Here is a 13,691-nt window from a genome sequence, read left to right on the forward strand (position 1 = left end):
TTCTAGTTGTTTGCTTTGCTATTTTTCTGTTTCCACAGGGCTTCGAGTCCAGGGAAGGTGGCCCTATTTATTTTCCAGCATCAAATACAGGGTCTGGCACAAAACAGGCAAACCATAAATACTAGTTAAGTGTTCATGTAGTTAAAAGCATTGCAGATTACTGCGTGGCAATGGCTTAAATTGATGACAACCTTGAGCTATCGCCCTCTGCTGGGAGTCACACTGACCCCAAGACCTTGTACTGAGGTCCTAACCTCTGGTACTCAGAAGAGTAATTTTATCTGTAAATAGAGTCTGTGAAGATTGTAGTTTAGGTATTAGGTGTTCCCAAAGGCCCATGTGCTAAAGGCTTGGGTCCTTAACTTGGCACTGCTTGAAGGTAGTAAAGGCTTTTAAGGGCCTAGGCCATGCATAATGGCACAGATCTGCCATCACACACTTAAGAGGCACAGACAAGGGGGATTAGGAACACAAAGCTGAAGTTGGCTATACTACAAGTTCAAAGACTGCCTGGGCTACATGAGAGACTGTCTCCAACAAAAAGAATGAAAGGCAGGGTCTAGAGGGAAGTTTTGATCACTGGGCAAGCACCCTTAAAGAAGCTCTGGAGTGCAGCACTTTAAGCTTACAAGCCACTAAGCAAGGAGCTTGATCCACCAAACACTCCCTGCCTGCCAGGATACATTACTTCCTCATCACAGGGCCAATTGAGCTGACTGGACATGGAGTGAAACCTCCAAAACCATGAGCCAAAATAAAATACTCTTTCTTGGTATATCTCAGGAATTTTGTTACTGTCATGGAAAGTTAACTAACACACAGCTGCAATGAACTAATACTGGCTTGAAATAATCCTAATTCCAATGTCTGCTACCCTTAATAAGACTGTGAAATATGCAAAAGTGTGCGCACATGGGCATGTACACACGCACGCACATATGTATGCATGTATTAACACATGGGGAAATGCCATGTGAGAACAGTCTCGAATGATCCCTCTATAAGGCAAATACACCTAGGGTTACAGGCAACCAAAAGAAGCTATGTGGAACAAGAAAGGATCCCTTCTCAAGAGACTCAGGAAGGACCAGAGTCTTGACAATATTTTAATATTAAAAATAGTCTCTAGACAGACAGATAGACCAATGGAATAGAATTGAAGACCCAGAAATGAACCCACACACCTATGGGCACTTGATTTTTGACAAAGGAGCCAAAACCATCCAATGGAAAAAAGATAGCATTTTCAGCAAATGGTGCTGGTTCAACTGGAGGTCAACATGTAGAAGAATGCAGATCGATCCATGCTTATCACCCTGTACAAAGCTTAAGTCCAAGTGGATCAAGGACCTCCACATCAAACCAGATACACTCAAACTAATAGAAGAAAAAGTGGGGAAGCAACTCGAACACATGGGCACTGGAGAAAATTTCCTGAACAAAACACCAATGGCTTATGCTCTAAGATCAAGAATCGACAAATGGGATCTCATAAAACTGCAAAGCTTCTGTAAGGCAAAGGACACTGTGGTTAGGACAAAACGGCAACCAACAGATTGGGAAAAGATCTTTACCAACCCTACAACAGATATAGGCCTTATATCCAAAATATACAAAGAACTCAAGAAGTTAGACTGCAGGGAAACAAATAACCCTATTAAAAAATGGAGTTCAGAGCTAAACAAAGAATTCACAGCTGAGGAATGTCAAATGGCTGAGAAACACCTAAAGAAATGTTCAACATCTTTAGTCATAAGGGAAATGCAAATCAAAACAACCCTGAGATTTCACCTCACACCAGTGAGAATGGCTAAGATCAAAAACTCAGGGGACAGCAGATGCTGGCGAGGATGTGGAGAAAGAGGAACACTCCTCCATTGTTGGTGGGATTGCAGACTGGTACAACCATTCTGGAAATCAGTCTGGAGGTTCCTCAGAAAATTGGACATTGAACTGCCTGAGGATCCAGCTATACCTCTCTTGGGTATACACCCAAAAGATGCCCCAACATATAAAAAAAGACACATGCTCCACTATGTTCATAGCAGCCTTATTTATAATAGTCAGAAACTGGAAAGAACTCAGATGCCCTTCAACAGAGGAATGGATACAGAAAATGTGGTACATCTACACAATGGAATATTACTCAGCTATCAAAAACAATGACTTTATGAAATTCGTAGGCAAATGGATGGATCTGGAAAATATCATCCTGAGTGAGGTAACCTAATCACAGAAGAACACACATGGTATGCACTCATTGATAAGTGGCTATTAGCCCAAATGCTTGAATTGCCCTAGATGCACAGAACACATGAAACTCAAGAAGGATGACCAAAATGCGAATGCTTCACTCCTTCTTTAGAAGGGGAACAAGAATACCCTTGGCAGGGAATAGGGAGGCAAAGATTAAAACAGAGGCAGAAGGAACACCCATTCAGGACCTGTCCCACATGTGGCCCATACATATACAGCCACCCAATTAGACAAGATGGATGAAGCAAAGAAGTGCAGGCCAACAGGAACCGGATGTAGATCTCTCCTGAGAGACACACCCAGAATACAGCAAATACATAGGTGAATGCCAGCAGCAAACCACTGAACTGAGAACGGGACCCCCATTGAAGGAATCAGAGAAAGGACTGAAAGAGCTTGAAGGGGTTCGAGACCCCATATGAACAACAATGCCAACCAACCAAAGCTTCCAGGGACTAAGCCACTACCTAAAGACTATACATGGACTGACCCTGGACTCTGACCTCATAGGTAGCAATGAATGGCCTAGTAAGAGCACTAGTGGAAGGGGAAGCCCTTGGTCCTGCCAAGACTGAACCCCGAGTGAACGTAATTGTTGGGGGGAGGGTGGTAATGGGGGGAGGATGGGGAGGGGAACACCCATATAAAGGGGGAGGGGGAGGGGTTAGGGGATGTTTGCCCGGAAACCGGGAAAGGGAATAACACTCGAAATGTAAATAAGAAATACTCAAGTTAATAAAAAAAATATATAGTCTCTAGAACTAAGAAAAAACTTTTGTAATGTGAAAAGGTCAGGTTATGATAGCATGCAACACTAAGAATCGTCTTGTGCCATGCCAAAATTCAGGGGCTTAGAAAGGCAAGGCAAGGCCTCTCTTTTATCCATCTCCCCTGGTGCATACCAAGAAGAAACTAACAACTTTAAGTTGTTAGTCCACATAGTCATCTTGAAGGAAAACTTCCTTACTGGCTACATCTTTTAATGCGAAATCATTTTAAAAGAATCTGTGATTGCCACCACTAGCCTGCCCTACATTGTAAACTTTAAGATAGGGCTACAAAGCAAGACCCTGTCTCAGGAGATCACCTCCAACAAAAGAACATATGATCCACATGTGATGCGTATGAGAAGACAGAAATGGGTATTCTAACCAGCCCACACTGTCCCCTAGAAGGGTTATCATTCTTTCCTATTTCACAACTATTGGGACGCTGTAAAATAAAGCATTTTAGGATTATCAGTAATGTTCATTCTTTAGGGTGTATTAGTATTTGGAGGACAAGGAGTTTTACATGTTTATTGTTCAAAATTTTATTACAACAGTATTTCACTTATAAATAGCCATGGCCTAATATTTTTTTTTCTTTTTTTCGGAGCTGGGGACTGAACCCAGGGCCTTGTGCTTGCTAGGCAAGCGCTCTACTACTGAGCTAAATCCCTAGCCCTGGCCTAATATTTTATAACAGCCATTCATTCCTTTTTAGGATAGCTCTCTAGACAGAGGGGAATTGTTGGAGATTTGTTCTAATGCTTTGATTCAATTGGGAATCTGCATGTCCAAACGCTGAAGATCCTTGTCCCCAATTGATTTTTGATTGACCTCTAAAGATGCCAGCAGCCAATGTCTGGGTAAAGGGAGACAGGGCGGGACCCTTAGATTTATGTGGGCTAGGACACAGGAAGGAGGAGATGCAGAGTCTCCATGACTCACGGGAGAGAGATGGACTGATTCAGAGCTGCAGAGCGAAGATCATCTGGAACGTAGACGGAAAGGGAAAGCGGTTCCGGAAGGGCTGCTGGGAAGTGTCTTGGGCAGCAAAGAGCAGCAGGCATCACAGAAGATAATAGGGCAGCAAAGTTAAAGTCGAGTTAGAAAGTGTTGAGCCTGGAATAGAGGAGGGAAAGGCATGCTAGCCGAGGGAGGATTAGAACTGCCCAGCCTTGGACTCCCCAAGGCACTTCAAAGTAAGCTGATCTGTGGGTGACCTTCATTGTGGATCCAAAGAGCTGCTGGGCAGGAGGCAGGAAGGTGCCCCACTAGAAGCATAAAGCAGAGTAGCAAAATTCACTGCCACAGGAAAACATCTCATGAAAACAGAAGCAGAAACAAGGGCAAAAGTTATTTGTGGGCCAAGTTTCTTTCCTTAATGTGACTAATGGTGCAAAATCATCAGTCTTTCATGTCTATGAGAACGAATCATTTCCTAAGCACATATGTAACTTATGAAAATTGTTTTTAAAAACTGACATCAGCTTAATGAAGAAATAGTGTGCCTTGTAAATGATTAGGTGACACAATGAAAGGTTTCTCTCCAACCCAGTGTACGCATGTGATCTACGTGAGAACCTTTCAAGGAAGCAAATATATGAGATGGAAGCAATACTGACCATGTTAGAGGAAAATACATTGAATTTTCTAAATATAATTTACATTTGTAAGTACTTACTACTTACATAATAAGTTTGAAAAAAGACATTATAGATGATCATTCTCCTGTGTTGGTGCATAGCTCCTGCCTGGGTCTACTGTCCCCAGTAGCATCTTATGAAAACCCTATCCTCTTTCTCACTGTGCGGCATTATTTTTCTTCAAATTTTGTTTTGATTATTTTAGACATGCTGTGTGTGCCAAGCTGACCTTGGACTGGCAGCAAGCTCCCTGCTGGTCCTCACTGCTGTATCACAGACTTGTATCACCATGCCCAGAAAAACTGAGCCTTTCCTCCTTTGGGGCAGTGAGAGAGCATTTCCCATTTCTTTTAATCATGTAGTGCCACCTGCTGGTTGTGCCTTGTATACAATCAGCATTTACAACACAGCATTAGCCTAGAGGTTTTTATTTCTTCCATTTGTCAAAAGAAATATTTCATAATTTTTATACCTTTTTCCCCAGAAGTATCTGAAATTAAACAGTAAACTACTTATTTAGGATAAAACAGAACATACAACTACAGTAAGAACTAACTGGACTCTAAAATATCTATGTGTTTTTTAGATGCAGATGGTATAGCTATAGAACGTTTATTGGATTTAATAAGTAAAAAATAAAAACATCTGTAACATTCAGATGCTAGGAATCAAAAAATTTTTTGGGAGGGTAAATATACTGAACACTAAATGCCAGGCTAATACATATAGTCACTGCTTTCAAATTCACCTTTATACTTATACTTCAAGGCAAGAAAAAAGTTTTAAGGCATAAAAGTAAACATTCTTTTAAAATGTAATTTCTTTTATGTCATATATAACTTTTCAAGTAACAGAAAAATTATTTTCAATGTAATTTATTTCTGATTCAAATATCTTCCAATTCCATGTAATTAAATATTAAGCTACAATGCTAATATCCTCACGATACCATTAACTAAGCATATCTAGTTCATGCTTTTCCCCATGCACTCACAGAACTGCTGCACACACACTTCTGTGATGAACTCTCTAATGTCTACTTTTTTCACATAACTTACAAGCATTCTCATGTAGGTACAGATGCGTTCACCACACTTTCCTCTTTATTGCCATCAACTGGCTCACAATAAACAACGCCATTCTTATCTAACCCACCTCCTATTAATAAAGACATTTCCAGACATTTCCACTAGAATAACTTCTCCATATACTTAACTCAGAATACACGGTCAAAAGTAAACCATTCGGTACAGTTTGGGTATATGTACTTTAAACTATTACTACAAAACCACACTACCAGGTAGTTAGGAGTACAAGAGACTGTGGAGACAGTCAGTCTGGTTTCAGATTAGGATTAGAATTTGGGTTAGAAATCTCAGAGAAGGGGCTGGAGAGGTGGCTCAGTGGTTAAGAGCTCTGACTGCTCTTCCAGAGGTCCTGAGTTCAAATCCCAGCAACCACATGGTGGCTCTCAACCATCTGTAATAGAATCTGATGCCCTCTTCTGGTGTGTCCTAAGAGAGCAACAGTGTACTCACATAAAATAAACAAATCTTTAAAAAAAAAATTTAAAAAAAGAAAAAAAAATCTCAGAGAAGATATTTTGTTGTGCCTGATTTTACCTGTAAAGGAGGGAAAATAATAGGAACTGCTTTGTAGAGTAAGGGAATAACCTTGTTAAACACACGTGAAAACACAACAATATTTAATGACTAGTAAATGCTCAACAAATATGAGGCCGATATTTCATAGCAACCATCTCTGCATTCTCTTGGTGAATTTTAGGCATAATTTTCCATTTCATTAAAGTAATATATTTTTCTACTGATGTATAAAAAGTTTTGTTTACCAATCACAGAAAGACACACATGGTATGCACTCATTGATAAGTGGCTATTAGCCCAAATTACCCTAGATGCATAGAACACATGAAACTCAAGAAGGATGACCAAAATGTGAATGCTTCACTCCTTCTTTAAAAGGGGAACAAGAATACCCTTGGCAGGGAATAGGGAGGCAAAGATTAAAACAGAGACTGAAGGAACACCCATTCAGAGCCTGCCCCACATGTGGCCCATGCATATACAGCCATCCAATTAGACAAGATGGATGAAGCAAAGAAGTACAGGCCGACAGGAGCTGGATGTAGATCGCTCCTGAGAGACACAGCCAGAATACAGCAAATACAGAGGCGAATGCCAGCAGCAAACCACTGAACTGAGAATAGGACCCCCGTTGAAGGAATCAGAGAAAGAACTGGAAGAGCTTGAAGGGGCTTGAGACCCCATATGTACAACAATGCCAAGCAACCAGAGCTTCCAGGGACTAAGCCACTACCTAAAGACTATACATGGACTGACCCTGGACTCTGACCTCATAGGTAGCAATGAATAACCTAGTAAGAGCACCAGTGGAAGGGGAAGCCCTGGGTCCTGCTAAGACTGAACCCCCAGTGAACTAGACTATGGGGGGAGGGTGGTAGTGGGGGGAGGGTTGAGAGGGGAACACCCATGAGGAAGGGGAGGGGGGAGGGGGATGTTTGCCCGGATACCGGGAAGGGGACATAACAATCGAAATATAAATAAATACTCAAGTTAATAAAGATAAAATGGCACAGAGGTCAGTCTGGGATGCCATTCTTATTTTCCTTTTCCTTTTTCTTTTTTCTTTTTTTAAGACAGATCTCTCATTGGAAGAATTCTGAAAGATATTTGGCTAGCACGTCCCAGGAATCTGCCTGTCTCTAATTCTACAATGCCGAGAGTACAAACATAAACCACCACAACTGGCTTTTTTTTTTCTTTTTTCTAACAGGTTTTTGGAAACCACACTCAGAACCTCAGACTTAAATAGTAAGTACTCTGTTGCCTGAGCTATTTCCCTTACCTGATGGATAAAGTTCTCACAAATTATAATGCTTGTTACATACATAGTCTATAAATGTTTTCTCCAAATCTGAAAATAATTTAAGCTTTATGGTTTATTTTATGTAGCACAACATTTTAGCTCAGATATGATTAAGCTGTTTTTCTTCCTTATTGCTGTTATATTTTTGCTTTATGGGTTTTACACTGTTGCTTTTTAAAAACTTTTTTTCATTTTTAATTAATGTGGAGTTTAATTTATGACTGAAGTAAGGTAGGGGACCTGGCCATACTTTTTTCAAGGCAAAGGTAATGTGCTGTGTGTAAGTCTTCTCTCCACTGATCTAGAATGCTACCTGTAATCAAAACCAAGTATCACATAGATAGCAACCTCTTTATGTATTACCAAGTCAGTCTGGATAATCACATGCTATACGTGTACTAATATTGCCTTGTAAGTAGCTTTAGAATGCATTTCCTGTCTAGTAAAGAAAATCTCTGTCTTGTTCTTCCTCAGTATTAGTTAAGCTATTCTTGAAATTTTTCTCTATATAAAGTTTAAAAAACATTTTGAACCACATGAAAAATTAATAACTATTTTAGACAGTGTTAATATTGTATGATAGTTAAAATTATTAATCAATAACTATTTACATTTTAATATGGCCAGAGTAAACTTTGGAGCTTTTTCCACAATACAATTTCCTATCGTGTTTTAGCTTTGCTATGAATGGTATCCTTTATCCTGTTGCATATTCTATTCGATTAGTACCAAAGATTACAACATTTGTTGTTTGAATTTCTTTCTTTAGATGACAGCCTCAGTATGCTGCTTCTCAAACTCATGACCTTGAACAAATATACAAGCAGTATTTCAAGAGCAGGAAAACAAAATACCACTGGATAACTGCATGCTTTGTGTTTGGGCACTTTTTTTTTTTATCTTGTTGGGAGCTGTTGTTAATTTTGAATTTTGGGGATGTTGTTCTTTTGGAGAGAAAAAGAACAAGAAGTTAGGTGGGTAAGAAGGTGGGCAGAATCTGGGAGAAGTTGGGAAAGGGGAAAGAATATCATCAAAATACAAAGTACAAGAAACTTTTTAAACAAAAATGTCAATGGAACAGAACTACATAATGATAATGGGAAAATACCCTTCTGGGTCCTCAGTTCACAATCTGGAGGGACAAAACACCTTGACCCATTTGCTTTAACTATCCCAGCAGCTTTCCCCACACACATTCTTAACCCTAAGCCATGACTCATCACCTAACACACTCTGTTGACTGGCTACTGTCTCTAGTCCTCCTGTCCTCAGCCTGGTCACCTCACTACTTTTACTTCCTTTGTTAGCCCTTGTGACTGCCATAATCCACTATCTAAATCTCTATGCTACTCACTCAGTAGACAGGATCTTTTTTCTTTTTTTTTTCATGTTCGAACTTGTGTTTAATACCCAAGTGTGACTTATCTCTTGCCTCCCAGCATCTATCTATCTTTCTTTCTTTCTTTCTTTCTTTCTTTCTTTCTTTCTTTCTTTCTTTCTTTCTTTTTTATTAACTTGAGTATTTCTTATTTACATTTCGAATGTTATTCCCTTTCCCGGTTTCAGAGCAAACATCCCCCTAATCCCTCCCCCTACCCTTCTCCCCCCCCCCCCCCCCAGAGCTGGGGTCCGAACCCAGGGCCTTGCGCTTGCTAGGCAAGTGCTCTACCACTGAGCTAAATCCCCAACCCCTATCCCCTTCTTTATGGGTGTTCCCCTCCCCATCCTCCCTCCATTGCTGCCCTCCCCCCAACAATCACATTCACTGGGGGTTCAAGTAGACAGGATCTTTATATAATAGTTTATAAGGTCAGGAGGACCACACATACGTGTTTCCTCTCCCCTCTGACTTCCAATTATTGAATGTGCTATATATTGTCAAGGGTAGTAACATTCCCATCCTATTCTGTACTTAGAATAATTGCCTCTAAATGCTGATAACAAATATTAACATTAGTGTGACGAACATCTAAACACTGTTCACTAACCAGAAAAGTTCTGTGCTATGATTGCATTTTCTCATCTAGCCCATCAAGTCTTGGTCCATGTGGTCATGTGAAATCCCTTTCCTCACACTCCCAGCCACTGTCCAAAATCATACCACAGCTGAGGTGTTGTTTTGCTAAGTGGAGGTGGATAAAGAAAAAGTATTCCTGTACACCATCCTGTTGTCAATCTCTCCCAGCTTTCTCATCGCTCTGCTACTTTAAATTTATGTCTTGGACTATAGCTCTACTCATCCACTATTCTAATTTAGAAGAAATGCCTGCCTACCTATTATTCTTCAATTTATCCTTAAAGTTTTTGTTGCATTCTTTTCTTTCTTTAAAAAATACTTCTTAATTGTGTGTGTGTGTGTGTGTGTGTGTGTGTGTGTGTGTGTGTGTGTGTGTGTGTGTATGTGTGTGTGTGTGTTTGCATGAAAGCCAGAAAAGTGTGCTCGGTGTTCTGAAAGTGGAGTATAGGCGTTGCAAGCTGCCTGATATGGGGCCTGGGGACACAATATAGGTTCTCTGCAGACCTATAAGCTCTCTCAACCACTAAGCCATTTCTCCAGCCCCTTTCCTTCTTTTGATACCTCCTGTCTATTATTCATTTTGTAAAGGGAGTGTTACTTTTATGAGTGTAACAATTTTCAACATCTTGAGGTTCCATTCCTTGAATTATGTATCCTGAAGAGTCAGTTTTGCATTTTATCATCTTAGGGTTTTCTGGTATCACTGAAGGTTTCAAGTAAGTGATTTTTAGCCAGACAGGTTTGGAAACAGGTCTTACCATTTTGCTCTAAGACCTGGTTGGGGCAAGCCCCAATATGAAACCAAGCAATGTCTTTACATACAGATACATTCATGCAGGAGTTGAGATCAAAGCAACGCTCAGTATTAGACACTAAGCCAAGTGGAAGAAGGCAAAAAATATACACATGTCCTTGAAGAAGACTCTATTCTTGACCAGTCTTGTCAGAGAGGTAGGTCCAACCCTCAGAATCTCCTGTCTAAGGAATGGTGCCACCTCAGAGGGAGTGGATGTTTTTTACCCCCATTTAAATAATCAAGTTAATAGCCTACGAAATGCCCACCGGTTAGCTTGATCTAACTAATCCCTCATTAAGAATCTCTTCCCTGCTGATTCTAGATAGTGTTCAAGGTATCAAAACTAACCAATACAGTGTTCAGTCAATATGTCTTTCTTGAAAAAGATGTCAAGCACTGTATATATACACACAAAACACTTAACACATACATGTTGCTATATATATTCACAGTCATTGCTGAATTTGTGTCATCTGGAAGCCCAGCCTAACCAATTGCTCACTATTCTGAAACAAAGTAACCAGCCTTGCCTTCAGAACCACAACTCTAAAAATGCTCACTTGCAGATAGCATTAACTCCTTAAAAAACAAAATGAAAATAATCTTCAAGACATACAAACACACACACATACACACAAAAACAAACAAACACAGTATGTATGTATATGTACATGCACACACAAAACAAGCATTCTATAACAATATTCAAATTTTTCTAGTTTATATAATACACCTGTACTATGCAACTTACCAAAAGTAATTCCAATGAGCTGCTACGGCTGAAGATGACAATTCCAACGAAATCACTCCTAAAACTCCTATAATCGTTTTTTTAATCAGAAGTAAAATCTTTCTGAATACAAACCTCCAAGAAGCTTGTGAGAAAAGCTGCTGAGCCCACACAGACCAGTCACACACACACACACACACACACACACACACACACACACACACACACACACACACAGATTGGGCAAGGTTGAGGACTCAGATCTGCACTTTCCTTGCTCATGAAAAATAGATCTTCTCTGAGACTGGCACAAAGAAATCTGGTTCCCATCCAAGCAGCTCTGATATTTGGGAACCAATATTTCTCCAAATACCATACCTGGCCTTTCCCTGTCATTCTCTACACTCTCCCAGAGCTTTACAGACTGAACAGTTTCTATCACTATGTTCACAGTGATGGCCTCCTTCAATACCCATCTAGATCCGATATCCGTGCTCCTGCATATAACGGAGGAGCTGACATCTTCATATGCAAGGTGAAGTAACCAGGTTGACCAACTTCCTATACAGGTCACTACAGTACCCACACGTCCATTCCTCCTCCAGCCACTCACAAGTATACAAGGTTTGGCTCATTAGCAAAAGAAAGAAAAGAGAACATCGGTTTGGCAACCGTGTTACTAAACACAAACATGACAATGTATATACATAAATTAATCTCTCATTGTCATCAAACTCAACTGAAATTTTTTCCTTCAAGTTAATAAAAAATATTTAAGACTTACTTAAATGGTGTAAACAAAAATGGTAAAGTAGCTTCTTTTTTCTGAGTCATTTTCACCTGGGAACCAAGCATGAAAATACTTATTATATTATAAATGAGAAAAATAATGAATTTCATTCTGAAATATTAATATCAATTAAAACATCTCTTTGGGAATGATTAACTTTTATGGAAATAAATGGAATTTTGTGTTATTATATTGTACTGTTTTATAAATATTTAAAGAAAAATTAAATAACATTTTACTATCTCAGTAAGCTGAAAATTAATGACATCAATTTTGCAAAAATAGCACACTATAATGTAATTACAACAATCCTTCCTTAACTCTTTGAAAATAAAGAGAAGCAAAGTTTCAGTCAGAGAATCATGCCTGTAACACTGTGTTCTCTCATCTACTTCTTTTGGGCACATTCCACAAGCCAATAAGGATTTGGCTTGTAGTGTTTGTACGCATATATGGCAATCTTAAAGTAAGTGATACTATACAAAGGCAATTCTGTGCACTCTAACCCATGAAGCCTGTATTTCAGGAATAAAAACTTTATAACACTAAACAAATATTCAAATCTCACAGTAGTAAGTTATAGGAAACTTCATTAAAATATAATATCAAGTATTTTAATTAATATTTATAAATTATAGTACAGTTCATTTATTTTTATTTTCACCTTGAACTGTTCGAGAATCTGCACTGCATTGGTAAACATGCTCTCTGCTTTGAAGAGACCAGTGTTGTTAAGATAACCCACAGGAAGTATTCCCTGAAAAACAAACCATAACAAGTATTAATAAAAATTGTAGTGTTCTGATTGTAAAACAAGCACCATCCCATAAACCTCGTACTTTGGAGGCCAAGGTGAGGATGTTAATTCCTGGCCGGCCTGAGCTACAGAGTAAAAGTCTGTTTCAACAGAGAAAACAAAGAGCTAGAGAGAACTCAGAAATTAAGGGCATTGGCTGCTCTTCCAGAATTCCTCAGTTCAATTCCCAGCACTCACTGGGTGGCTTAGGGCCATGTTTAAACTCCAGTTCTAGGGGCTCTGACATCCTCTTCTGGTTTCTTAGAACGCCAGGAACTCATATGGTACACAGACACACATGCCAGCACTAAACTACACATCTATAACATTTAAAAAATAAAGAGTGCTTACTGCTCAGTGGTTAAGAAAGTTTGTTACTCTTCCAGAGGACAAAGGTTCAGTGTCCAGAATCCCCATTGGGTAGCTTACAAATGCCTGAACAGTACACACATGTGGCACACACACGCGCACGTACACAAATTCAAATAAAAAAACAGAAGTAAAATAAATTACTGGATTAAATGGAAATAAAGCAGAAATAATGAAGTAAATAAACAAATGAGATGAATTAAAGTCATTTATAATTGAACACTGGCAGATTACTGCTATGGTTTGTACCCTAATGTTCTGAATGACCACATGAGTAAAGACTTGGTCCCCAGCCTGGTGCTATTGAAAGGTGACAGAAGAGTGAGGAGGTAAGACCTAATAAGAAATGACAGAAACTTTGGGGGTGGTCATTTGGGTCCCTATGGACACACCCTATTATAAGACTAGGGCAGGGCTGGAGAGATGGCTCAGTGGTTAAGAGCACTGACTGCTCTTCCAGAGGTCCTGAGTTCAAATCCCAGCAACCACATGGTGGCTCACAACCATCTGTAATGAGATCTGATGCCCTCTTCTGGTGTGTCTGAAGACAGCTACAGTGTATTTATATAATAAATAAATCTTTAAAAAAAAAAAAAAAGACTAGGGCATCTTGGTCCTTT

At 39.5% G+C, this 13,691-nt stretch overlaps 1 protein-coding gene across 11 annotated transcripts in view; it reads right to left on the minus strand.

The window, feature by feature from the left end:
• Pign (phosphatidylinositol glycan anchor biosynthesis, class N) overlaps nucleotides 1–13,691 on the minus strand; it is a 130,856-nt gene that overhangs the window by 82,833 nt on the left and 34,332 nt on the right. For all 11 annotated transcript variants that reach the window (XM_087581099.1, XM_087581095.1, XM_087581096.1 and 8 more), the window contains 2 exon segments: nucleotides 12,571–12,663; nucleotides 11,901–11,956 (listed from right to left, as the gene is read on the minus strand). In XM_087581099.1, coding sequence (XP_087437225.1) covers nucleotides 11,901–11,956; nucleotides 12,571–12,663 — 149 coding nt within the window.

The sequence above is a fragment of the Rattus norvegicus genome, chromosome 13 (genome assembly GCF_021556685.1).
Source record: "Rattus norvegicus strain SHRSP/BbbUtx chromosome 13, alternate assembly SHRSP_T2T, whole genome shotgun sequence".
Lineage (NCBI taxonomy): Eukaryota > Metazoa > Chordata > Mammalia > Rodentia > Muridae > Rattus > Rattus norvegicus.